The sequence below is a fragment of the Dipodomys merriami genome, unplaced genomic scaffold, assembly GCF_024711535.1.
Source record: "Dipodomys merriami isolate MVZ:Mamm:240054 unplaced genomic scaffold, mDipMer1.0.p SCAF_11, whole genome shotgun sequence".
NCBI classification, from domain to species: Eukaryota; Metazoa; Chordata; class Mammalia; order Rodentia; family Heteromyidae; genus Dipodomys; species Dipodomys merriami.
The window spans coordinates 44,415,278-44,441,684 of NW_027202382.1; the positions used below are offsets into that span (position 1 = coordinate 44,415,278).

Genomic DNA, 26,407 nt, shown 5'->3' on the forward strand with positions numbered 1-26,407 from the left:
GTGGCCGCGTTTCAGAGATGCAGAGTTCCTTGGGACTGGAAGATGGGCGAGAGTGCCAGCGTACATTGTGGAGACAGTTACCGTAGTCAGGCGCACCATGCTAGTTGGTTGGGCTGGCTAGCGTTCCAGCAGTTTGCTGAGGGGATGTTCCCAGTTTCGCAAGAAGGTCTTGAGGTTTAACGCGATTGAGGTCTTTCCATGGGAGCAGTATTCCAGCCCCTCCATTGAGCGCTGTCCCCCTCCTGAGATCTCCTAGGCCTCTGTCCTCTGAGGAACAGGAGGAGGCACGCGGCCACTAGGCCACATTCTAAGCCCTGGCCTCCTCTAGTCTTTGCATATTTTCTTGTGACTTCTCAGGCTTTTTTTTAGTTGCTTTGCACAAGTTTCTTGCATATTCTGGACCTTGATTCCTTGTCTGTCTTGAGCATTGCAGTTATTTTGTTCTCCCAGTTATTAAGTTGGTTTGTTGGTATGCATTGTTGAATGAAAGTTTTCCATTGTAATGGAGTCAGAGCTATCTGAATTTAGTCCTTTCTTGATTTCCCTTGGCTACTCCAAGATGACAGAGAATATGTATTTAATATCTGGATTGGAAATGCAGTTGGAGTCCCTCTTCCTGTGTGTAGGGAGGAGAGGCCCCACTTTATTTGTTCTGTATTTTCAAGCTGATACTTCCTCAGGGCAGGTACCAAACAATATATCCTTTCCTACCAATATAGCTGCTGGATCTCATGTGAAGCTAGTTGGGTATGAATGAGTCCCCTGAGCTCTCTAGTCTATTGCCATGGATTTGTTTGTCTCACTGATATGGTTTGCAGATACCACTAATGTGGTATCCGAGAGCCAGTATCTGAGAGTACATGCCTTGTGTGTACATGCTCCGTGTGGCTTTCCCTTGGTCTTTCTAGGTTTCACATTCTCAGTGGCCTGTGTGGCCTGTTGGGTTCATCCCAAGAGGAGGTGGGATGGGAAGAGGAAGTTAATGCCTGGCAGCCCAGCAGTTGACTCTGGTACCTGGTGGGTGGGAGTGGTGTTTCAGAGAAAGTGTGGGTGGGGTCGAGGGCCCATGCTTCCTGCCACCTTGCCCCATACTAGCACTCAGCCCTCCTACACTGGCCTGCAGCTGGAGTCTACCGTCACCTTGCTCTTACTCATGTGGCCTTCCAGGGTGGTTTCCAGGAGGAAGATTTCTGTCTTGTCAGGACTGAAAGCTTCAGTGCATATTTCTGGATTCACAGCATCACATTGTCTACAAGGGGGGGGGGGGGGGCTTTTTACTCTATCCCCAGCCTTTTCTGGTGACAGAAACTACTTTCTTTAAAAAGGATTACTTTTGTAGTTTGCTGAGATTCTGTTAAGTGCCTGCTTTTCAGTAGCCCTGATACGTGCCCTTTGGGAGAAGGCTCCTCTTTTTAATTCTTTTCTCTCTCTCTCTTTTTTTTTTTTATAGGAATGATGTATTTAAAATCCACTGGTTGATGGCAGCCCTTCCGTTCACTAAGTCTCTCTCTCTGGTGTTCCATGCAGTATGTATCTGTACATGGGGATCACTTACACCGTGATATGCATGCCTTTATGAACAGGAAAAAAATGAACTAGAAGAAGGAAGGGATAGATTGGTGAGAGACAGGGGAGGAGGTTCCAGAAGGCCCCTTTGCCTGGGGAGCCTGGCCATGGGGCAGTGATTGCCAGGCCAGGCTTGAGACAGCTGCAGAATGCCTCCGCAGCGCTAGTTTTGATCACTTTGCTTCTGTCATCTCTCGAGATGAGAGTGCCATCTGCTGGATTGTGTCTGTAACTTCCTGTATTTTTCCAAATAATCTCTCATATTCTTCCTGGATGTGAAGGTCAGTGTTTGTAGACCTGAGAGAAAAGTTGATCTTATATAGATTGGATCATAAGCCAGGCACCAGTAGTTCATTCCTGTAATCCTAGCTTCTTGGAGGCTGAGAAGGAGGGAATCACAGTTTGAGGTCAGCCTGGGCAGAAAATTCTTGAGGCCCCTTCTGAGCCCATTGCTGGATAAAGTGGCACATGCCTGTCATACCAGAGGCTAAGATTGAGAGGATAATGGTTCCAGGTTAGCCCTAGGCATTAAAGTCTGTTGAGAGTCTGGACAAAAGAAGCCGGCATGATTGCACGCTTGTCATCTTGATAAATAGACTGAGAAGCCTAAAATAGATAGGTATGGCCCAGGTGGGTGCCCAGACAGGAAGCAAGGCCCTAATCTCAAAAACAACTAGTGTGAAAAAAGGGAAGGGCTAGAAGCATGGCCCAGTGGTAGAGCACCTTCCTAGGTAGTACAGTACTGCCACCCAAAAAAGAAAGGCTTAGGCATGACGATTGGGTTTCAGCTTTGCATATTGAGAACGGATACAGATGGAAGTGAATGTACCTGTAGGCAGGATCACAGCTGTGAGCTAGTGAGGTGTGTGCGAGCCACACTTGGTCTACCCTCCTGCCATACTGGAGAATAGTATCTTAGGGAAAAACAAAATTAGACCTTGTCACACTGTTGGGAAATGACGTCAGTTAGGGCTTTTTTTCTGGAATCACGTTAATATCTAGATACCACTTATAATGAAAGGTGTATATGTATGCATCAGTGCCAATGGTGGGGTCTTCTTGGAGCATTTGGGGGTACATTACTGAATCTTGCCACTTCAGTGAAAGTGCATTGGCAGCCTCAGCATCTCTACGTTTACAGACTTTTTTTTTCCGCCAGTCGTGGCGCTTGAACTCAGGGCCTAGGCACTGTTCCTGAGTTGCTTTTGCTCAAAGCTAGTGCTCTGCCACTTGAACTACAGCTCTACTTGCAGTTTTGTTTTGTTTTGTTTTGTTTTCTGGGACTTGAACTTTGGGCCTGGGCACTGTCCCCGAATTCTTCAGCTCAAGGTGAGTGCTCTACCACTTGAACCACAGCACCACTTCCTGTTTTCTGGTGGTTAATTGGAGATAAGAGTCTCACAGACTTTCCTGCCTGGGTTGGCTTTGAACCACAATCTTCATATCTCAGTCTTCCTGGGTAGCTAGGTGTGAGCAACTGGCACCTGGCTACTTCCAGCTTTTTGGTGGTTATTTGGAGATGAGGCTCAGAAACTTCCCTGCCTAGTCTGGCTATGAACTCTGATCCTTAGATCTCAGCCTCCTGAATAACTAAGATTTTTTTGTTTGTTTGTTTTTGTTTTTGTCACTTATGGGGCCTAAACTCTGGGCGTGGGCGCTGTCCCTCAGCAATTCAGCTCAAAACTAGTGCTCTACCACTTGAGCCATAGCGCTACTTCCGGCTTTTTCTGCTTATGTGGTGCTGAGGAATCGAACCCAGGGCCTCAAGCATGGAAGGCAAGAACTCTATCACTGAGCCACCTTCCCAGTCCCTGAATAGCTAAGATTACAGGTGCTAGCCGCTCACACCTGGTCAGACTTTTTTTTTTGGGGGGGGGGTCAATTGTGAGGCTTGAACTCAGGGCCTAAGCTATCCCTGAGCCTTTTTGCTCAAGGTTAGCACTCTACCATTTGAGCCACACTTCTTCCAGTTTTTGTTTTGTTTTACTTGTTTTGATTTTTTTGGTGATTGTGGGGCTTAAACTCTGGGCCTGGGCACTGTCCCTCAGCTCTTCAGCTCAAGGCTAGTGCTCTACCACTTGAGCCACAGCACCACTTCTAGTTTTCTGGTGGTTTATTGGAGATAAGAGTTTCATGGACGTGGGAGGGCAGGGATGGTAAGGGGAAACAAAAGAGGAGGCAACAATGCTTGATAAGAAATGTACTCATTACCTTGCTTATGTAATTGTAACCCCCCTGTATGGTATTTTCACAATTAAAAAAAAACTTATTAATTAAAAAAGAGTTTCATGGACTTTCCTGCTTGGGCTGGTTTTGAGCCAAGATCCTCAGATCTCAGCCTCCTGAGTAGCTAGGCAGGCGTGAGCCACCGGCACCTGGCTGCTTCCAGTTTTTGAGTGGTTAGTTGGAGATACTGCCTGGGCTAGCTTCAAACCACAAACTTCAGATCTTTGCCTCCTACATAGCTAGGATTGTAGGCATGAGCCACTGGTGCCTGGCTCTTCTTTTACTCTCCTTTTTTTTTTTTTGGGTCCGGTCGTGGGGCCTGAACTCTGGGCCTGGGCGCTGTCCCTCAGCTCTTCAGCTCAAGTCTAGCGCTCTACCACTTGAGCCACAGCGCCACTTCTGGCTTTTTTTCTTTTTGCTTATGTGGTGCTGAGGAATCGAACTCAGGGCCTCAGGCATGCAAGGCAAGTGCTCTACCACTGAGCCACCTTCCCAGCCCTCTCCTTTTTTTTTTTTAAAGAATGAAGTAGTTGAAGCAAGATTATTATGCCTAGATGTCCCCACTGATGGACTGGCATCCTGCATAGCATCAGCAGCTGTATGAAAGGAAAAGTTCTTGACTAGAATATGGAGAAGACTTACAGCATTTGGATCATTTTCTTTTTGTTTTTATTTTTAAGAAAGCAGGCAGCCATTTGCCAGAGTGAATTGTTTACTTTAAGAGTATGACCTGGGCTGAGTGTGGTGGGGTGCTGGGGGACCCCCATCCTGAGGTCCCCTGGGTCCTGTGTGTCACGCAGCCTGGGTGGGTGCTGAGTAACCCTTTCTGAGCTGCATCTGTTTGCTTTCAGATCGACTACCACTACATCTCCTCGCAGGGTTTTCCCATCGAGGGCTGGGCCGTTGTGTACTACATAACACACCTGTAAGTACACAGTGTGTGTCACACAAAGCACAAGGCGGGGGGACGCGACTGTGACATCATTGGGTGTGAGGAGCCTCACTGGGGTCTGCGTTCTGGCTTCTCTTCCAGCTTGAAAGGGGCCCTGCTGTTCATCACCATCGCACTCATCGGCACGGGCTGGGCTTTCATTAAGCACATCCTGTCAGATAAGGACAAGAAGATCTTCATGATTGTCATCCCACTCCAGGTGAGGAACCCATCTGCTGCTGTTCCCTCTCAGTTCCTAGCAGGGCTCAGTCCCAAGTCCAATCAGAGCAGGCGGCAGCTGGCCTGGAAACCCATTTCTGCCTTTGGGAGTGGAGCTTTGCTTTCTGAATTCCAACACACTGAAACAGGTCCTTGAACACTCTTGGGAATTGCTTGATGGTCACTTGTCTGAATGCCCAGGCTGGATGGAGAGCTGTGGGAAAGCCTCCTGCATCCATTTGCCCTCTAGCACAATCGTCTTCTTTGTGAGGATGCCCAGATACTGCCATTTTATCAACAAAGCATTTCAAAATATGGAAGGCGCCCATGAGCTGCAAGGGAGAATAGACAGTGGTTGCGGAGGACAAACGTTTGGCAAACCCTCTTGTGTGTAGAGCCCTGGCCTGCGGTCAGGCTTCCACGGCTGGAAGCTGCTCAGAAGCAAAACCTTGTCTTCTGTTCAGCAGTCTTTTTTTTTTTTTTTTGGTGGTGGTGGTGGGGTCCAGCCGTGGGCCTGAACTCCGGGCCTAGCCACTGTCCCTCAGCTCTTCACCTCAAGGCTAATGCTCTACCACTTGAGCCACAACGCCACTTCTGGCTTTTTTTTTTCTACATATGTGGTGCTGAGGAATCGAACCCACGGCCTCATACATGCAAGGCAAACGCTCTACCACTGAGTCACCTTTCCAGCCCAGCAGTCTTATTGCAAATAGAACCAGTCAAAGAACTTAGAACAAACAGCCTGTAGCAGGATGCATATAGCTCTTTGCCCAGAGATCATACGTTTTAGTACATGGCTCTGGTCAGCTGATGTTATGCTTTATTGTTCGGTAGAAGTGTGGCAGGTAGGGAAGGAAGGGCACAACTCCCTAGGTACCAGTTCAGCCTGTTCAGCCCTGGGGATGGGCTGGTTGGCAAAGCTTACAGCGAAGAAGCCCCCTCATGCACACAGTCAGGAGGGCGCTACTGTAGACTTCCAGGGTGCTCTGGAGGGGCTTTGTGCCAAAGGGGGCACTCAGCAAGATGTTTAAGGAAAAGAGTGTGACAAAGGTAACGGAGCAGCCACAGAGCCCACTACCACTGCACCAGTGAAGCACAGAGGCTGAGAAACATCTGCATCTTTTGGTGATTGAGCCAGCAGGATCATTGGTGTTCAGACTGAGAGCCATAGCTTCCCCAGGCCCCTGAGCCTGGGCCTTCCTCCCGCTGAGTCCCTGGCCCTTGACAGGGGCTAACCACTCCCCTCCTGGAGGTCAGGCTTCCTGCTTCCCCTGTTGCTCCACTCAACGATGGAGGTAGAGCTGCGTGGCACAGCTCAGGAAATGAGAGTGCTTGGAAGGGGACAGGGAAGCATACTCACGCTTACACGGTGTCTCATCAGTCCAGAAAGTTAAGACTGCTTCCCTTTGGCCATAGGGAGTGACAAAACATTTCTTTTTCTTTTTTTGGGTGGGGGGAGGGAGTATGTGCTAGGGATTAAACCCAGGTCTTTTTTTTTGGTCGGTCATGGGTCTTGAACTCTGGGCCTGGGTGCTGTCCCTCAGCTCTTCAGCTCAAGGCGAGGGCTCTGCCACTTGAGCTATAGCACCACTTCCAGCTTCTGCTATGTATGTGGTGCTGAGGAGTCAAACCCAGGGCTTCATGCATGCGAGGCAAGCACCCTACCACTGAGCCACCTTCCCAGCCCTACTCTGAGGACTTTGTACACTAAGCAAGCTACACCTCTGAGCCACCCTCCAGGCCTGGTCAGAATAGAAGTTTCTAGTACTAAGAAAGTGACACGTGTACAGAGTAGGATTTCAAAACTGTCACTGGCACATTGCATGTGCCAGCTCCTGTGGGGACACCGCACGCCCCCATCAGGCATGGGAGAGGTCTGAGTGCCTGTGCTCTGCTGTGTCGCTGCGGTGGGCCGCAGGGCAGCAGCCTGAGCACAGCCAGCTGGGCTTGGGGAGAACAGTTGCGGGAAGAAGCCACAGCTGGGGCTGGTGGGAAAACAAATTCCACAATTGGTTTTGCATTTGAACTAAGTGAGGATTGGAGAAGTGAGAATCTAATAAGTCCTGGATGGAAAGAGAAACTACACTTCAAGACCTCCTCAATTCCTTGAAGTTGAGTGCAGCCCTATGGGGTTTTGATCCCTGCAGGTACTCCTAACAGTAATCTTCAAAAGAACGTACAAATAAATTGTAAATTTCTGCTGTGCTCAGAGGTATCTCAGCGAGCAGTTGAAACGCTTGCCGTGACTGGGACAGATCCCAGGCAAAGCTTCGCTTCAGAAGTGGAATCCAGATGTGGCTAAAGCTGAGCCACAGGGAGGAAGTGGGGCGTGCACAGTGTGAGGGGCCTGGCCTGGACTCCCACCCGTGAGGAGCAGGGTAGCTGCTCAGCTCTGGGGCTCAAACTGCCATTCTTGCTGCGCTAGTCTGTGACATGTAGAGACTACATCTTGTAGAAGAGGGTCAGAGTTCCACAAGGGCCGGTGGGACTGGGGACAGCGCTGTGGCCTCAGGCTGGGGTCCGCAGGCCTGGCTGAGCACCCACCGGGTCTGCTGTCGTCGCAGTCACCCAGGCTTTGAGGCCTCCACAACCTCTCCTGTCCTGTAGGTCCTGGCGAACGTGGCCTACATCATCATCGAGTCCACCGAGGAGGGCACGACGGAATACAGCTTGTGGAAGGACTCTCTGTTCCTGGTGGACCTGCTGTGCTGTGGGGCCATCCTCTTCCCTGTGGTGTGGTGCGTAGCCTGCAGGGTGTGTGGCACACTGCAGTTCGCCTGTCCCCGGGCAGCAGCTGACCAAATCACACAAGTCATGGGGCCCACGCCGCCCCAGACCAATCCTAGGGACCTGTGTCTTCTGAGGTCACTTTGCGAGGCCGTGCAGCCCAGTGCTCACACAGTAGCAGAGTCTAGAAATGAGAACTTAGCAGCATGAGCCTGGTCATACACAGCAGCTATCATCTTGGGTAGGAAACGAGTAGAGTCCCCTGAGTGAGCTTTTCTTGCCATTCAGAGGGGAAACGAGGGAGAGTGATAACAGAGCTGGTGCTGGTCTTCAGTGCTCTGGAGGGTGGCTTGCTTCATGCCTAGAATGGCAGCCCATGGGCACCACGTTTGTGTGGAAACAGCGTTCGTGTCCAGTCGCTGTCTGACAAGAGTCACTATCCCTGTTCCATCTCGTGCAGGGTGATGGAAGTTGTTGGTTTAGTGGAAGAGGGCAGGCTGGCGAGGGCAGCCCTCCATTTGTCCTCACTGGTCTGGGCCATGGCCATTTGAATGTTTCTTAGTGCTGTGCCCTGCAGCCACCATCCTGAGGTGTGCCAGGCTCTGCAGGCCCAATGGTGGGAATGGTTTGGTCTTAATGGGATGGGTCAGCAGATAGCTGCGGTGTAGAACGTGGTACAGTCTTCCTTGGTGACTGTGAACATGCCTAGAATGCCAGTCTGCAGCCCCCTTAGCAATGCTGCTGTCCCCTCCTGAGTGTTAATGATGGCAATTAGTTACCAGCATGCCCCAGCCCAGAGAAAGGCTCCCTGGAGGCTGTTCTGTGCACTTACAAATCTCAGTGGAGAGCGTTTGTGTGAAGCCACATGTCCAGCTCCCAGACCCAGACTTAGAAATTGGCTGTGAGTCGGACGCTGGTGGCTCACGCCTATAATCCTAGCTACTCAAGAGACTGAGATCTGAGGGTCGCGGTTCAAAGCTAAACAGGCAGAAAAGTCCCTGAGAGACTCTTTATCTCCAATAAACGACTCAAAAACCCAAAGTGGTGCTGTGGTTCAAGTGGTAAGAGAGCTAGCCTTGAGCACAAAGAAGCTCAGGGACAGTGCCCAGGCCCTGAGTTCAAGCCCCACGACAGACAAAAGAAAAAAGTTGACAGTGACTTTCTTCTAAGACCCGTTCTCCTCTGAGTTCAATGATGTGCTCTTGTCCTGAGCTTGGCCCAGGTGGCCTCAAGCATGCGATTGAGGAGGAGCTACCAGGAGGGTTAAATGGTAGCTTGCTCCTCACTCCAGCCCAGCCAGATTTACTTGTTGCCATAATTTGATTTTGCCAGCAGAGGGCGTCTCCACCCTCACAGACTTAAGCACCATAAATGGCAAAGTGTGGGTTGTCGAAGATTGCTTTGCTTTTTTCTTTCTTTCTTTCTTTCTTTCTTTTTTTTTTTTTTTTTTTTGAAGTGTGCTCTTAAGTCTTGTGGTCTAATCCTTTTGGTTTATAATTGGGGAATTGTACTGGAGCCAAAACTAGAGAAGAATGCAAATTTGTCAGCTAATCTCTCTCAATGCTTATTTTTAGGTCCATCAGACATTTACAAGAAGCCTCGGCCACAGATGGAAAAGGCAAGTTTTCCCGGCCCTTTGTGTTGCTTGCTCTCCCTGAGTCTGCATGCCAGGCACTCCTGAGCTGGGCGATCGGGGAAGTGTTAAGGGCAGGAGTGGGGTGCTCCAGAGACTGGCTGCAGGAAGAGACTTGGGGGTGATGGCTGCGGAACTGGTGATTCATTTCATTCCCACTCGTGACTGTGATTTTCACCTTCTCAAAGCGGAGTCAGAAAGCAGAGCTCATCACACTTCCCTGGAGGAGCAGGTCTGTGGACGGGGTGTGCTGCAAAGCTGGCCTTCCTGCCCACTTCACCAACATGCTTTCCAAAGAGCTGGGTCCAGGTTCATGAAGGTGTGACTGAGGCCTGTAGCACCTTCAGAATGACCTGTCATAGCCCTGCACGTCTCCTTGTTTTCAACCTGCCTCCTGAGTCAGGAAGCAGGCCACGAGGCAGCACCATGTGCTTCCTCTACAGGGCTGTCTTGAGCCATTCCATGGGCCCAGGTTGCCAGGCATGGCTGGGAATGTGAGCCGTGAGGCTGGAGAGCACAGGGCTCCTCCAGCCCTCTGCTGATGGCAGCGCTCTGCAAGGCACCTTGTTCATTAATAGTCAAAAAGAAGTAAGCAGTGTGAGTTCTTTTTAAAAATAAATGGCTTAGTCAGGTGTTGGTGGTTCACACCTGTAATCCTAGCTATTCAGGTGGCTGAGATCTGAGGATTAGCTTCGAAGCCAGACTGGGCAGAAAACTCATCTCCAATTAACCACTCAAAAACTGGAAGTACAGCTATGGCTCTAAGTAGTAGAGCACTAGCCTTGAGCAAAAGAGCTCGGGGCTAGATGCCAGACCCTGAGTTTAAGACAGACAGACAGACAGACAGACAGACACACACACACACACACACACACACACACACACACACACACACACACACGATGACTATACACTTCCAACAGCCATGGTATATACTTGATATATTATTTCATTTTAAAATTTTTGGTCTATTTAGAAACAAATAGGGATTGAACCAGCACTTTATCATGTTAGGCATGTGCAAATGACATATTGTTCCTTGTGGATGAATGAGACGTGTGTGTGTGTGTGTGTGTGTGTGTGTGTGTGTGTGTGTGTGTGTGTGTGTGTGTGTGTGTGTGTGTGTGTGTGTGCGTGCATGCCATATTTCTTCACCCATTTATCATGGTGTGTGTGTGTGTGTGTGTGTGTGTGTGCCATATTTCTTCACCCATTTATCATGGTGGGGCATCTGGGCTGTCTCTCTAACTGGGCTGAATAATGCTGGGCCAACGTGGCTGTTGAGGTCCTTTGTTGACTCTTTGGATAACACTATTTCTCCATGTTGAATTTCCCGATCAGGTGCGCGTGCTGCGATCTGTTTAGGCTCTCGCTGGTTTGTCTGAACATCCAGTTACTGTGCGCTCGCTCCACCCCCCAGGCTCCTGCCACTCTTGCTTCTGGGCTGCCTCTCATGTGAAGATCTTGCCCAGGCTGAGAGCTGATCCGTGTGCAAGTCCTAGTGCCCCTCCCCCTCATCCCCCCCAGCCTCCAGTGTCCTCTGCCTCCTTGGATTTTTTTTTTTTTTTTTTTTTTGGGTCCGGTCGTGGGGTCTGAACCCTGGGCCTGGGCACTGTCCCTCAGCCCTTCAGCTTAAGGCTAGTGCTCTACCACTTGAGCCACAGCGCCACTTCCAGCTTTTTCTGCTTATGTGGTGCTGAGGAATCGAACCTAGGGTTTCATGCATGCAAGGCAAGCACTCTACCACTGAGCTACCTTCCTAGCCCCCCTCCTTGGATTTTTGTCTCTAGCCCTTCCCTCGTTGACATTCTCCTCTTTCACTCCTGGTCGGTGGTGTCTCCCCGTCTGTGGCTCCCTGGTGACACATTTCACCAGCTGCACTGTCAACAACAAAGATAGCTGTGCCATGTGCTAGTGGCTCCCCTAGAGGAACAGAGAGCCCTGACCTGCTTAGAATGGGGTGCAGGAAGCACCTGCTGCAAATGTCGACACACACCTTCTGCAGTAACTGTTGGAGACATTCTTTTTTTTTTTTTGTCAGTGATGGAGCTTGAACTCTGGGCCTGGGCACTGTCCCTCAGCTCTTCAGCTCAAGGCAAGTTCTCTACCACTTGAGCCACAGCGCCACTTCTGATTTTCTGGTGGCTCATTGGAGATAAGAGTCTCACAGAGGGGCTGGGAAGGTGGCTCAGTGGTAGAGTGCTTGCCTTGCATGCCTGAGGCCCTGGGTTCGATTCCTCAGCACCACATAAGCAAAAAGAAAAAAGCCGGAAGTGGCGCTGTGGCTCAAGTGGTAGAGCGCTAGCCTTGAGCTGAAGAGCTGAGGGACAGCGCCCAGGCCCAGAGTACAGGCCTCACGACCGGACCCAAAAAAAAAAGAGTCTCACAGACTTTCTTGCCTGGGCTGGCTTTGAACCTCAATCCTCAGATCTCGGCCTCCTGAGTAGCTAGGATTATAGGCGTGAGCCATCAGTGCCCAGCTAGCATTCTTTTTTTTTTTTTTTTTTTTTGGGTCCGGTCGTGGGGCCTGAACTCTGGGCCTGGGCGCTGTCCCTCAGCTCTTCATCTCAAGGCTAGCGCTCTACCACTTGAGCCACAGTGCCACTTCCGGCTTTTTTTTCTTTTTGCTTATGTGGTGCTGAGGAATTGAACCCAGGGCCTCATGCATGCAAGGCAAGCGCTCTACCACTGAGCCACCTTCCCAGCCCTCAGTAACATTCTTGAACTTCTATATTCCCTGTCTTTGCATTTATATAAAAGGCAATCGTTTTTTGTAATGTAATGAGTAGGGTTTTTAAAAAATAATTTTAAAGTGTTGAGACCTATCTCTTTCATCTTACATCCTTTGATTTTTTTTTTTTTTTTTTGGTCAGTCGTGGGGCTTGAACTCTGGGCACTGTTCCTCAGCTTTTCAGCTGAAGGCTAGTGCTCCACTTGAGCTACAGTGGCACTTCCAGTTTTCTGAATGGTTTATTAGAGATGAGAGTCTCACAGACTTTCCTGCTCGGGCTGGCTTTGAACCTCGATCCTCAAATCTCAGCCTCCTAACTAGTTAGGATTACAGGTATGAGTCACCAGCACGTGGCATTTTTTTTTCTTACTATCCAACTGCAGACACTGTAAAATGTTTTACATTCCCAGTTGGCAAGCTGTGTTGTAGCTTCCTCACCAGTGTCTTTTCCCTCATCCTCATTCGGACTCCTTCCTGCCCCTCATTTGCTTCCCATAAGGTAGTGGCAGTCTAGGATCGGCCTGAGGTAGAGGCATGGCAGGTGGGGCTCTAGATAGTCCTCACTGTCCTCCAGCACCTGTATATAGTGAAAAACCGCAAGCCCTGATGCTCCTTCATGGGAGTTTGCGAGGTAGTTCCCCATGTTTCCCAGAAGGTGGCGGTAGGGGACTTCTTCAGAGAAGAGATGGTATGGCAGGCAAGCTGGGTGCCATTTCTCCTCCACAGGCACCCCAACCCTTTGAGAGAAGGGAGAATTAGAGTGGAATGACTTTGAGCTGATCCACAAATGCTTATGTCACTCTGCCCTTAAAATGGTTCTGTTGATGGTACTTCCAGCGTCATGGCCATGACCCCTTGTGGAAGCACCCGCAGGTGACGCGTAGACATGGGGTAGCTGCAGCAGTCGCAGGGCGCCAACAGTGTGCCTGTGCTGGGGGGCGTGGGGGCTCACCCTCAGGACAGACGGTGGAGCACAGAGCCAGTTGCTGGTTCCATGTGGTTACCTCTGCATGCCTCAGTTCACCCGCCCTGAAGCACAAGACAGCACACAGAAGGGCAGCTGACTTAGCCACCTTGCTGTCTGTCCAGAATCTCCTGGTGTGTGAGGGCTGCAGGCGGTGTATTTGGAAGCAGTTTGCTGGGGGGAGCTGGACACTGGTTCAGATTCTTTTTGTGGTTGTTGTTGTCGGCCTTGAACTCGGGCGCTGTCTCTGAGCCCTTCAGCTCAAAGCTAGCGCTCTACCATTAGAGCCACGGTGCCACTTCTGGCCTTTCCTGTGTATGTGGTGCTGAGGAGTCGAACCCAGGTTCTCATGCATGCAAGGCAAGCGCTCTACCACTGAGCCACGTTCCCAGCCCTCGTCTGACATTTTTTTTGGGGGGGTCTGGTCGTGGGGCCTGAACTCTGAGCCTGGGCGCTGCCCCTCAGCTCTTCAGCTCAAGGCTAGCGCTCTACCGCTTGAGCCACAGCACCACTTCCGGCTTTTTTTCTTTTTGCTTATGTGGTGCTGAGGAATCAAACCCAGGGCCTCAGGCATGCAAGGCAAGCGCTCTACCACTGAGCCACCTTCCCAGCTCCTCTACCTCATTATTCTTATCTCCACCTTTCCCACAGCTGCTCCCGGCACATGCACTGTGTCGATTTGTCAGGGATCTCCTCTTCAAGGCTTTGGTCAGTGTGGCCCCGGGGCTTGTGTGGTCTTCACCCTGCCTTGCAGCAACTGCTCATGACTGTGGAGGAGAGCCTTGTTCCCCCATCCCCCTGCAGGGCCTGCTGAGCCAGCGCTTAACTGGATCCCAGGCGGAGCAGAGCTGGAGGTGGGTTGCCAGCCAGGCTCTGCCATCCTCTCCTCTCCTCAGCTTTTGTGTTGACTCCTTCCTGTTCCCTTGGTGCGCGGCGGGGACGAGGCTAAGAGAAAGGCACGAGGCTGAGCGTAAGGCGTGCTGGGGTGCTGGGATGTTTTTAAGCTGTTCTCCGTGCCCGGGGAAGAACTTGTGGGGAATGTTTCTCTGTCAGGGGCCTTTGCTTCTGCGCGTGCCGTGAATCACGCGGTACTAGCTTCCAGAGCAGCCTGCTGGCAGCACCAGGGCAGCACCAGCACTTGGAATCATGACTGCATTGCCTTTAACCGCCAGTGGGTTCAGAGCTTTGAGTCGCTGTCTCAGTGTGAGGTGTGGGTGGTATTAGTTTACCTCCCGGAGAGGTGGCCCGGGGCTTGAAGACTGGCTTCTCTTGCGCTGGGAGACTGAGTAATTCACTTCACTTTGACCAGGCCTGGGGCGCTGGTGTGGGAGATGGCAGCCATGTTCCGCTTCCCTGAATGTTGGGCATCATCCTAAGCCCACCTAAGAGAGCCAGGGAGGGGGTGAGGTGAGGTAAGGTGCGGGGCAGAAGATGCGGTGAGCTGAGGAGGCCCAGCTCTCTTGCGACCACGCACACTGCACTGGCCAGTGTTGAGCATTCACAGGCTCTCCTCTGCCTGCCTCGTCACCGTTTTCCTGGTTGATCCAGAGGAGGAGGAACCGGCAGAAGCTCCTGGAGCGAGGGTGGGGGCTGGCCCTCCCCTCCATCGGGTCCTCTGAGTATTCCCAGCAGATGCCGTGGGATCGGAGGCTGCCTGGCTATCTGCTCCTAGATACGCTCTCAGGTCACTGGGGCCTCCTTTGTGCCTTGTGCTGCAGGCTGCAGGGCTGAGTGCGGGCCTCTGGCTCCTCTCCCTGCTCGTTCTTTTACCATATTTGCTGCTGCTCCGAGGCAGGGTCAGAAATAGCCAGGCCAGCTCCCAAGGGAGTCCAGCTCCCCTGGTGGCCAGAGGGCAGCCAGCTGTCAACCTCCGCCATCCAGGGAGACTTGGGGTTCCACGCTGCACCCTGCTTCTTGGCTACTGGCCCCTGGGCTGGCTGCCCTGTCCTGCCCTGGCCTCATAGGGCTTCTTTCAGAGAACCTGGCTCTCCGCACTCCCGCTTCCCATTTGCCCTGGTTTAGCTTCCTAGGGCCTGGATTCCTGCCAGTTGTGGCAGCTGCCATGACACAGTAAATGCCACCTTTAGTGTTGACGAATCCCGTATAATCCTACCGATTTTAATACTGTACCGTCCAGCCTATCGTGCTGACCAGGAGCCGTCCGCTGCTTGTGTGCCAGCCCCGTAATGGCCTGTGTCTCCTCCATGAAGAGGCTCGCTGTGGCAGCTCCTGCTCAAGGGCTTGAGCTGCAGAGGCCTGCTCCTTGCCAGCAGCAGCCCTACACAGGTGCCGTACCTTGGCTGGAAACCACTGGAGCTCTGTGTATACTGAATCACTGTCTGTTCCCAAGGTCCCTTGGTCCAGATGGCATGGCACCTGGGCGTAGTGGCATTTCTCTGCTGTGCAGGCTCACCAGTGGGGATCTGCAGCCTGCCTCCTCGGGAGAGCATTCAGCCCAAGGAGTATGACAGTGGCAGGCGATGTGAGGAGGTGCTGGGGTGGCGCATTCTGTGCACATTCCTGTACGTGACCATCAGAACCTCAGGGCCTTGGCCCCCATCGTCCTCTGAGAGCCTGCTGGCTCCCTTCATTCTTTCCCCCATGGAAGGAAAGGAAAGAGATCATCAGACTGTGTCTTAAGACTTCTTCCATTGCCCTGCCTTGTCTCAGCCACACGCTGCTCCCCACCCTGTCCACACCCCTTTCAGAGGGCTGCTAGGCACCAGAACTTCTGACTCCATGGGTTCTTACTTTTGGTTCTTTCTCTTAAAGATCCCTGGGCCCCTAAAACCAATGAGGTGGACAAGTTCAGGTTCTTGGCCCTCCCCGCCAGGCCCTCTCATGTTTGGGAGACCCTGTTCTGCTAACTCACTCACCCTGCTACTGCGCCTGCCCGAGGCCTTCTCTCAGCTCCTCTCTTTCTCCTCCCAACCCTGGTGCTGAGATGGGGAATGAACCTTGACTCTTCTCTGCATGCCTGGCAGCTCTCAGGCACACCGGGAGTCTTGTTAGGATTTGTTAGTAAGCAGAGCTCAGAAATCACCTTTCAGATATTTGAATCATTCACAGAGGAAAGAATTGGTGTTCATGTTTTCTTGTTAGGTCGTTAGTGGGACTTGAACTCTGGACCTGGGCGCTGTCCTTGAGCTCTTCAGCTCAAGGTGCGTGCTCTACCACTTGAGCCACAGCACCACTTCCAGTTTTCTGGTAGTTCATTGGAGATAAGAGTCTCACGGAGGCCGGGCGCTGGTGGCTCACGCCTGTAATCCTAGCTACTCAGGAGGCTGAGATCTGAGGATCGCGGTTCAAAGCCAGCCCGGGCAGGAGAGACCATGAGACTCCTATCTCCAATAAACCACCAGAAAACCGGAAGTGGCGCTGTAGCTCAAGTGGTAGAGCGCTCGCCTTGAGCTGAAGAGCTGAGGGACAGCGCCCAGGCCTGGAGTTCAAGCCCCATGACCGACAAAATAAATAAATAAATAAGAGTCTCACGGACTTTACTTCCCAGGCAGGCTTTGAACCGTGATCCTCAGATTTCAGTCTCTGGAGTAGCTAGGATTACAGGTGTGAGCCACTGGTGGCCAGCTGTTTTTCTTTTCTTTCATTTTGTTTGGTGGTAGTGGTGGTTTTCAGAACTGGGGTTTGTACTTGGGGCTTTAGATTTGCTAGGCGGACACTATCACTTGCCACACCTCCACCCCAGATTTTTGCTGGTAATTTTGGAGATAGTCTCTCACAGACTTTTCTGCTCAAGCTGGCTTTGAAAACTACAATTCTCTAGATGTCAGCCTTCCGAGGTGCTGACCCACTAGTGCAGAGCTGGTTCAAGATGTATTTGCCTGTGTTGGAGGCTGCACTTCTCATCTGGTATCTGGCTGTGTGGCAGAGTGGGGTCCTGGCCAGTCCTCGCATTGAATGTGGCTGTTGGAGCAGAAGACACAGATGGATCATAACAATGGGCACTCTGACTAGTCAGTCCAGTGCATCTTAGCTCTACTCTCTGTGACGCCTCGCTCACCCCTGGATAGAAAGAGCCATCCTTGGGCCTTTCCCCATCGGTGCTGTCTACTGGGTGTCTAACTCTGGCAGGGTGGAAGCCCTGACTGCCAGGGCCCTGCTTATACCCCAGGCCTGGCACAGGTCGGGGGCTGGTACTGTGTAGTAACTTAACACAACAAAGGGTGAGAACCAGACTTTAAAAGTCTCCCAGTAGGTTGGAGGTATGGCTCTGCTAGCAGAGTGCTAGCTAGTGAGCAAAAGCCACAGGTACTGAGTTTGAGTTTGAGGGGGGTCTCAGACCTTAAAAAAAAAAAAGTGGGCTGGGAAGGTGGCTCGGTGATAGAGTGCTTGTCTTGCATGCATGAGGCCCTGGGTTCGATTCCTTAATACCACATAAGCAGAAAAAGCCAGAAGTGGCGCTGTGGCTCAAGTGGTAGAGCGCTAGCCTTGAGCTGAAGAGCTAAGGGACAGTGCCCAGGCCCAGAATTAGACCCACGACCAGAAAGAAAAGAAAAAAAAAGTCTCCCGGACATGTTTCAAGAGATACCATTTGGTGATCTGTGGACTGTGATCCCCCTTCTTCCCGCACTGTGTATGCACATGTGTCCCAGCCCATCCCCGCTCCCTGACCTAGTGCCAGGATTACCCGGAAACCTTCCTGAACCCCTCCCCCCACCTAATGGATGCACTCAGTTTGTAGGAAGTCCTTTCACAACTGGTAAACACCTTGAAGATAATTTACAATTCCGGGAATTTCTCTCCTAAGCTTGATTACTCCCCACCCCCCCCCCCCATGGTAGGGGGAGGAAATCCGAACCTTTGCCACCCACAGTCCCGTTCTTAAGCGGAATCAGTAATTGAATGCTGTTAAGCAAAATTAATTTGCCTCCCGCAGGAGGGTTGTGACGAATGGCAGGGCGGCTAGTGGGGAGGGAGCCAGGCTGCCCGGGGCTCATCAATACTGCATGGCCGTGGGCTGTGTCAGGAAGCTGGGTATCCTGGCTGGGCTGACCTTGCCTGCCCCTGGCAGGCTGCATTCAAACAGCTTATTGTGAGGCACGTAATGGAAGCTGAAGTCGAATTTGCAATGCACCTGAGGGTTAATTGAATTTGCCACGTTGGTGCCTTGGTTGGTGGGAGCTTGCCCAGATGGCGCCCTGGGCAGCCTGTGGGGGGCAGTCTCCCTCCAGCTCCAGTGGTAGGGCTCTGGCTCTGGGCGGATCCGAGGCCTGAGGGATATCTAGTGGTTTCTGTGGTGGGGTGTACCCCGACAGCAAGGGATCCTGAGTAGCACCCGTTCTGCTGATGCGTGCCCCCTTCCCTGCTGATGGTGAGGAGAACTACCCAAGGTTTCCTTTTCAGTGTGGACTCAGCCTGTGGACAGACGGGGTCTGACGGGGACAAGGTTTTGAAAATGAGAAAGTCCAGGTGCTATGGTAACTGGGGCTGGAGGTAACTTGAACCCAGGAGTTTAAGAAGAAGTTAACAAGCTTTTCCTTTTCTTTCTTCTCTCTCTCTCTCTAGCTGCTATTAACTTAGCGAAGCTGAAACTTTTCAGACATTACTATGTCTTGGTGAGTAAAACAGGAACCTTCAGCTATCAGTGAGCCAAGCAGAGATGTGGTGGGAGCCAGTCTGCCGGCTCCCTGGACTGTCCCCTTGTGGGGAACACAAGCCCGGAGTATTTGTGATGTGCTGTAACTACTTAAAAGAGTACTGCGTGCTGGGTGTGCAGACGGAATCATCAGGAGTGTGGCCTGGGCAGACCCTCACCCGCAGGCAGTCTGCCACCTGCTCTCCTGAATCCCTTAGGAAAGCAGGGTGTGCCTTGTGATCCCCGCAGCCTTTCTTTTCCCTTCTTTCCCTTTTCCTCTCAGGAAGCCGCTTTCATACCGTTGAGATAACATTTCTCATACTTCCGATTAATAAGGATCTCTCTTAAAAGGCAGGCCTGCAGATTTTGCGAAACCAAGCATTGGACAGCGAGGGGCATGGTAGCTCCGTAGCATTCCACCAAACCAGACCTCTTAACTTGTGAGGGCTGTGATTCCATGCAATGTGTATGATCTGCATCTTTCAAGTGTTCACTTCCTGACTCCTAAAAGAAGTTTCCAGGTCTCCTGTCTGTGCTTGTAGCATTGACCATCTCTGAACAATTCTGTCCAGAAACTTGAGTAGCAAAATAGAGTTAGACAGTTCACTTCACCGCATGGGTTTTTATGTCATCCTCCAAAACAGGTGTTTTGGAGCCTTTCTTGACACTCATGGTGCACATAGTGCCTGTGCCTGGCTTGACTGCGAGCCTTTCTGGCTGCCCGAGTGTATCAGGTCCAATGCACAGTCTGCAATCAAGGCCAGACATGGAGTCTCCATCCCAGGGAGGAGAGATGGAGGCCTCCTCCCCAGTCCTGCATGGTTTCAACCTGTCCTAAGTCCTCAGTGTTTGCACCACTGCGGGCGATGACACCAGAAGGCCACATAGCCCTTGTGGGGCCTTGGTTTCCCTGTCGTAACTTCCAACGCTTCCTTCCAGCCTCCGCTGATAGGAGGCCGAGGGTTCGCTTGTGGCTAGATGGGGAAGGGGTCACCGTGCCCTGGTAGTGGCTGTGGTCAGTGTCTCAGTCACCCAGAGACAGTGAGTCACAGTGGCTCTTCCTGTCTGAAGCATTTATGAATTAGCCCTATATCAAACGATTTTCTTTGGGTAATTCCGTTTTCTTTTTCACAGTTCATTTGTGAAAGCTACTTGTTGGGGAAAAGAAATGTATTGTGGTTTCTGTTGATTTTCTCCTCGTTGCTTTCCTCGTCCTAGATCGTGTGTTACATATACTTTACCAGGATCATCGCGTTCCTCCTCAAGTTTGCTGTTCCGTTCCAGTGGAAGTGGCTCTATCAGGTAGGCCGTGTGCTCAGGGCGTCGTGGGGTCTGGGCCTAAGCTTTGAGTCTTAGGATTGCTTCTGCTATCTGGAAATGACCATGAAGACCTCCTATTGCTTCTAGTCTACAATTAAGATTAGCTGTTTATCCAGGAAAGCTGCTGGGGTGCATGAGAAATCTGGAAACAATTATACTGTTGGTCTTGCTTTTTGATCTTAAGTCTTTGAAGAAAAAAAGAAAACCAAGTAGAGAGAGTAAGATTTGCCTAGTGTAATTAGAACTTAGATGAGATGTGGCCTTTTCCTTCAGTTGTAAAGCTTAGAGTAGTTCAGAATCCAGAGCTCCTTTTCATGCTGTATTACTATTATTATTACTTTTTTTTTTTTTTTTTTTGTCATGAGCCTTGAACTCTGGGCTTGGGTGCTATCTTTCAACTCAAGGCTAGCGCTCTACCACTTGAGCCACAGCACCACTTCCGGTTTTCTGGTGGTTATTTGGAGATAAGAGTCTCATGGACTTTGTTGCCTGGGCTGGCTTTGAATTATGATCCTCAGATCTCAGCCTCCTGAGTAGGATTACAGGCATGAGCCACCAGCACCTGGCCTAATCGTAACATTTCTTCGCAAAATTGTAGAACTGATTAGCTTGCCAGGGGAAGCCACCAAATGATTTAGAGACCTTTGGTTGTTTTGTTGTTTTTTCCCAGAGGGAGGCAGTAGTGCTGGGATTTGAACTCGGACTCACACTTGCTAAACAGGTGCTCTACCTCTTGAGCCATACCCCCAGCCCAAAAACCTTTGTTCTTGAAGAATTCAACTCAATGCTTTAACCACGATAGATCAGCAAGGGTATTAAACAGTCTCCTAAAGGTACAGTGCAGTTGAGTACGGTGGTGCCCACTTGGAACCCTAGCACCCAGAAGGCTGAGGCAGGATTGTGAGTTCAAGACCTGCCCAGTTACATATTGAGACTAATTTTCAAAACAGAAAGTGGGAGTTCCCTGAGAAGACTAAGTAATGCCTCCTCAGTGTCAGCTCAGAGCTGGAAATGCTGAGTTGGTAATTGGCGGGCAGAGACGCTGGGGAAATGTCGGATTGTTTAGTTCCGCTGCTTTCTGATGACCTGGGGTGGTTTTTAAATTCACAGCTCCTGGATGAAACTGCCACACTGGTGTTCTTTGTCCTGACGGGGTGTAAATTCCGTCCGGCTTCCGATAACCCTTACCTGCAGCTGTCTCAGGAGGAAGATGACCTGGAAATGGAATCCGTGTAAGATACCTTCCTCCCTTTCTTCCTTCACCGGCTCCCTTTGTGTGGGGAAAGCAGCCCGGGACGGGGTGGACACCGCCCTCCCACACCGCTGGACAGGGGCACGAGCCCTCCTGGCCAGCCCCTGCTCCGTCCTGTCAGGACGGAATGGCGGAGCTCGCCATTGTAGTGGTCATCGCTGCCCTGCTCCCAGTGCTGTGGGGCCAGCGCGTGCGGAGACAGCTGACAGCAGGCTGCCAGGCCCGCCATTGGTGGCTTCTGCCTGGAATCCTCACGGTCCTGCGAGTCTGCCCCTCCCCCAGTCACACTGTGGCAGGGGACTGGCAGCTCGCAGCTGCCGCAGCGCCTCTGACCCCTGCGTTACAGGGCAGGGCTCTGGGGTCCTGGTTTGGGGGAAAGGGCAGTCGTTTCCAATGACAAGTGGCGATGAGTGTCCTTGTTTGGTGGCTCTGAGTCTGATGAGCCGGGTCATGCTGTGTTTGACGGTCAGGTCCAGCCTGAGGTCCCTCAGCTGCCAGGAGCCGCTGTACTGCCCTGGCCTTTTGTCATTTCACAGTTCAGAGGCAGAGGCTCAGCCCACACTGAGCCCTGCCTGGCTGCCAGGGCAGCTGGCATTTGACAGTTCTTCAGGCCGGTTGCTCCAGCGGGGCCCAAGCGAAGCCAGTTCTGCAGGGGGACCCTGAGAGCGCGTCGCTGTGCAGAGTAAGAAAGCATGTCTACCCATAGTGGGGACCAGCAGGAGCCCTTGGCACAAGTAGCAAGATCTGAGCACCTGCCTTGCCCCGCTGGCTGGTGAGCAAGCCCTGTAGCTAACTGAAAACAGCATGCTCAGCCCGTGCCGTGCAGACACACCTGCGGCCTGGTAGGTTCTCCATGGCCAGTGACCTGCTCCCAGCATCCTCCGCTGGACTGAATGGCAACGTCATGGAGGAGTGCCCGGCCCCCATGTCTGCCTCAGCCCTGGGTGATGAAGAGAGGCTGCAGAGATGGAAGCTTTGGTGTGCTGTTTGCTTCTCTCTGATGGTATTTCACAGTTCAGCAAAGAGCCTGTGTGTGTTCATTCAGCGAGGAAGATGAAGGGAGCGAGGGAAGGTGCCCATGCCAACAGACTTGGGAACTAGAGCAAGGAGAGTTAGGCCCTTGGTGTGGCATCAGTTTACCCTCCTGGGACGGGAGGAGCACTTCATCACGAGTGTTTCCTGGCTTCGTGGAGCTCTGCAGTGGCAGGGGGGAGGGAGGCCCTCGCTGAGGAGCAGGGTGTGTGCAGGGTGGGTGGCATGACCAGGGGCACGCATGCACTCGGGTCCGTGGTGGAGGCAGAGTGCCTTAACTCAGCGAGGAAAGTGAATCGGGACATTCAGGGACGTTCGTTCGGTGTTTCTCTTTGGAGGGACAGAACCAAAAGTGCCCCCGGACTGCTTTTCTGTGTCTCCTTGGGCTTGCCTGTGTTGCCGAGAGGCTTGTAAAAAATTCAGCAACCTGAAAAGTATTGGATGAGCTTTTAAGAAGCAGACTTGGTGTAGCACCTTCTGTGCTCCGCACAGCTTTAATGCTCTCGTTATTTCTGTCCCTTGGGAAATGCCTGGGTGGGCCCAGGGCCAGGACGTTGCCTCCCTGGGCTCTGGTCTAGAATTCCATCCTCGGGACAGCCGTTGGCCCTCCGCTGCGCCCCGCATGCTGAGACTCCGGACATCATCCCCCAGCCAGGCCCTTCCATGTAGCCGCTTTAAACACAGATACGCCCAGGGCTGCCTCAGCCTGAGCCGTCCGACAGCAGCCTGCAGCGGGCACTGCTGTGCTGCGTGCGGGTGGTGATGGTGGTGTGGGCACTGGTCCTTGTCCCCTTCTGGTTTTGGGTGGAACCTAGCACCCCAGGGAAGCACTGCAAGGCTGCTGGAACCCCACCGCACCCCACCTAACATGTCCCCTGGGGCTCCCTCAGCCCATACTCCTATCCCCTCCCTAGTCTCCAGCTCCAGTCCCTGCACCTTGCCTGGCTGCAGGGTCTCCTCTCTCCATCTGCCCATGTTCTCTTGAAACTGCTCTTCATCTTGCCAGGCTTGCCTCTCCTGCCTTCCACATTGCATCCACCCTGCCCCCACCATCCCCCACTTCACTGGGGGCCAGTCCCCTCCCTCTGCTGGCTGTGTCCTGAGCTGTATCAGCCTGTCAGCCTTCTCTGCTGGCAGGTGCCCTGGTTCCTGTGGCGAGCGTGTAGCATGCAGATCCCCGCCTGCTGCCGTGAGGGAGGCCCCAGCCCACAGAGGATGCTCTAGAGCAGCAGCCCCAGCCGCACAGCACAAGCGGGCCACGGGGAACCCACCCCATTTGGGGTTAGGGTGGGAGGGGGCGGAGCTTGGAACAGCTGCCAGCCAGGAGAGGAGAAAGATGAGGACAGGGGGTTCTTGTGGACAGGAGCAGAGCTGAGGAAGCCCAAGTAGTCATGGCAGCACGGCATGATGGAGGCTGGCGGGGGGTGGGACAGCTGGCCCAGCTCAGCACTGGACAGCGCCTGTGCAGTCCTGTCTCTTCCAGGCCCCTGGATGCGGAGGGCCTGACCCTGGGCCCATTAAGGCCATGAGGTCCAGCTGTAGGTACAGGGAGCGGGGAGGGCGTGGCAGCGGGGTGGCCAGTGGAGCTGGTGGCGGGGTTGGTGTTGTTGATGGGGAGAGCAGGCTGGGCAGGCAGTACCGGTGGGCCTGGCTGTGCAGAGCTTGGCCTCCCCCGTTCCCGAGGCCACGGAGGCCCACGCAGTGTTTTCACTGCTCACCTCCTGGTTCCCATGGTCTTCCTCCGTGCCCCACACTGACGGCCCAACGAGGCCCCCTGCTGGAGCTCCCGGGTAGCAGCCTCAAGAAGGCAGCACCCGTGTGTGCTAAAAGCCCCTGCGCCTTCTTCCACAGTTGGGGCGCAGTCAGGACGCAGCACCGGCCTCTGAGGCTGGCCGGCACTGGCCTTTCTGACTGGGAATCGTGTGTGGCGGTCAGCCTGCCCGAGATGTGTGCCACCTACAGACTGGGGGCTGTGCAATGCGGGGAGCCAAGTCCTGGCTGTGGGACAGCCGTGTCCCAGCCTGGTCACACAGCACATAGAACTGGTTCCACAGCCGGGAGCCGGTGGCTCACGCCTGCCATCCAAGCTCCTCAGGAGGCTGAGATCGGAGGATCCACGGTTCAAAGCCAGCCCGGGCAGGAAAATCCATGGGACTCTTTATCTCCAGTAAACCACTCAGAAAACCAGAAGTGGCACTGTGGCTCAAGTGGTAGAGCGCTCACCTTGAAATGAAGAGCTGAGGGACAGTGCCCAGGCCCAGAGTTGAAGACCCACGACTGGCTAAAAAAGAAAAAAAACAAAACTGGTCCGCAGTCGGCAGGGCACATTTCCCCGTTTTCCCTCCCTCACCACCATTCTGGAAAGTGAGTTCCTTATTAAGCTCAGAGAGGTCGAGTGACCTGGCCAGCACTCCGTAGCCAGCCAGGAGAGAGGCTCGCCAGAAAACTCTGACGTGTTTTCTTTCTTTAAAAAACAAAAAAACTGGAACGGTGATTTGAGGACTGCTTCTGAACTCAGTCCTTTGCACTCCTACTTAGTTTGCTTGCTTATGGCTGGTACTCTACTACTTGAGCCACGCCTCCAGCTCAGCTTTGCTGGGTAATGGAGAAGGAGTCTCACAGCCTCCTTGCTGCTTTGCAGATGTTCGTGCTCAGGCTGGCGTTGAGGTTCAGGTCTCAGCCTCCTGGGGGGCTAGGCTGACAGGCACGAGTCGCCGGCACCTGGCCCGACCCTGACTGCGCTATGGTGGCGACGCTCTTGGCTACAAGACCTGTGGCTTCTCTAATTGGCCTGATTTCTTCCCTATTTCAGAGTGACTTCGTCAGGAGTGATGGAGAATATGAAGAAGGTCAAGAAGGTGACCAACGGCAGCGTGGAGGCCCCAGGGGACTGGGAAGGCACCGCGTGACAGCTGGCCCTCAAGCGCTGTCAGAGTAAACTTCTAATCCTCCTTAGTCCTATTGGTGAGCAAGAGCAGGTCCCAGCCGTGAACTCTGGGCCCCTCCGGATGGTGACCGCAGAGCTGTGACCAGAAGCAGCGCCGGGACACCTCCTCGGGCTCGTTTGGGAAAACATCTGCGGCTGGTCACAGACAGCCAGGTCCGTCCTCCGGGGGGAGGACGAGGAAGAGGGTGCTTGTCTTTAGTTGACCTTTCTCCATCGGCAGTCTGACTCAGGCCTGGTGGCCAAGGGCAGCACAGAGACCCGGGGTGGGGGGCGGCGGCGTGTCTGCCCGGCGCACGGCGTCACTCGGGGGACATCGGCTGTCCAGGAGGACCCCATGTCCTTGAATTGGGGAGGGGGGACAAAAATGCCATTCTTGTAGAAAGCAAGGTGAGTGCCCAGTGCAGCCAGTAGCATTTGCCCGTTCCCCAACCCTCAGTTGCCCCAGACCTTGTTCCAGGTTGTGACAGTGACAGGGAGCTGGCCGCGGGCCTGGCCCTGCTGTGTCGTGCCCAGGGCCAGCGGGCGCCTCAGGCCGTGACCCTGCTGTGGAATGGGTTTTCTGACCAGTACCACTCCATACGGGGAAGACGTGTATCTCTAAGCCAAAAAGTGTCCCGTGGGCTCTCCCTGGAGGCCTGCGGTGGCCTCCCCTGTCGCTTGCATCCTGTGACCAGAGTGCAGGAGAAGCAGCGGAAGTCTCCTTCGGGAGCAGCTGGGGGGCAGGAAAGGTAGGGCTAGAGAAACACTGAGTGCGGGCAAATTGGTGCTAAGAAGCCGAGCAGGACCTGGGAGGAGAGCACCACAGACCCCAGACCCCACACAGCATTTGCTGTCAGAGTCAGGGGTGCAGACCTCTGAGGAAGCAGAGGGTCTCGTTCGGGCTTCCGTTTGAAGAGAAGAGGATGCCGTGGCAGCGTCCGAGTGAGAGGATCAAGCCCTGTCCCCTGTCCCCTGTCCCCTGGCACAGCTTGCTGGTGAGCTGCACCTACATCAGGACTGGGCCCTCGGGTACAGTCAGGAGCCCCAGGATTTATGGGGGTCTCCCCACTTCCATTCCATGCTGGCCTATGTCCTGTGTGGTTGGTGAGGCACATCCAGAAAGCACTGAATTGTCTTCCTTTCGGTCTCGGGAAGGGTACGCTAGTACATGTAAACTTGGAGCTCTGTGACAGGAGGCGGGAGACTTCTGTCTCCCAGGACATGTGCTATTTCCTGCCAGCAGGTTGTTGACTAGATAGCTAGCAAGAACACCGGGCAATGATGCCT

At 52.9% G+C, this 26,407-nt stretch overlaps 1 protein-coding gene across 1 annotated transcript in view; it reads left to right on the forward strand.

Moving 5' to 3' along the window:
* Gpr107 (G protein-coupled receptor 107) overlaps window positions 1-25,149 on the forward strand; it is a 52,356-nt gene extending 27,207 nt beyond the window's left edge. The window contains exons 10-18 of the mRNA XM_070014847.1: window positions 1,451-1,526; window positions 4,644-4,717; window positions 4,826-4,943; window positions 7,550-7,680; window positions 9,244-9,287; window positions 18,521-18,570; window positions 19,809-19,892; window positions 21,021-21,142; window positions 25,007-25,149. Of these exons, the coding sequence (XP_069870948.1) occupies window positions 1,451-1,526; window positions 4,644-4,717; window positions 4,826-4,943; window positions 7,550-7,680; window positions 9,244-9,287; window positions 18,521-18,570; window positions 19,809-19,892; window positions 21,021-21,142; window positions 25,007-25,103 (796 nt within the window). The 3' untranslated portion in view covers window positions 25,104-25,149. The remainder of the gene's footprint in view (window positions 1-1,450; window positions 1,527-4,643; window positions 4,718-4,825; window positions 4,944-7,549; window positions 7,681-9,243; window positions 9,288-18,520; window positions 18,571-19,808; window positions 19,893-21,020; window positions 21,143-25,006) is intronic.
* Window positions 25,150-26,407: the final 1,258 nt, after the last annotated feature.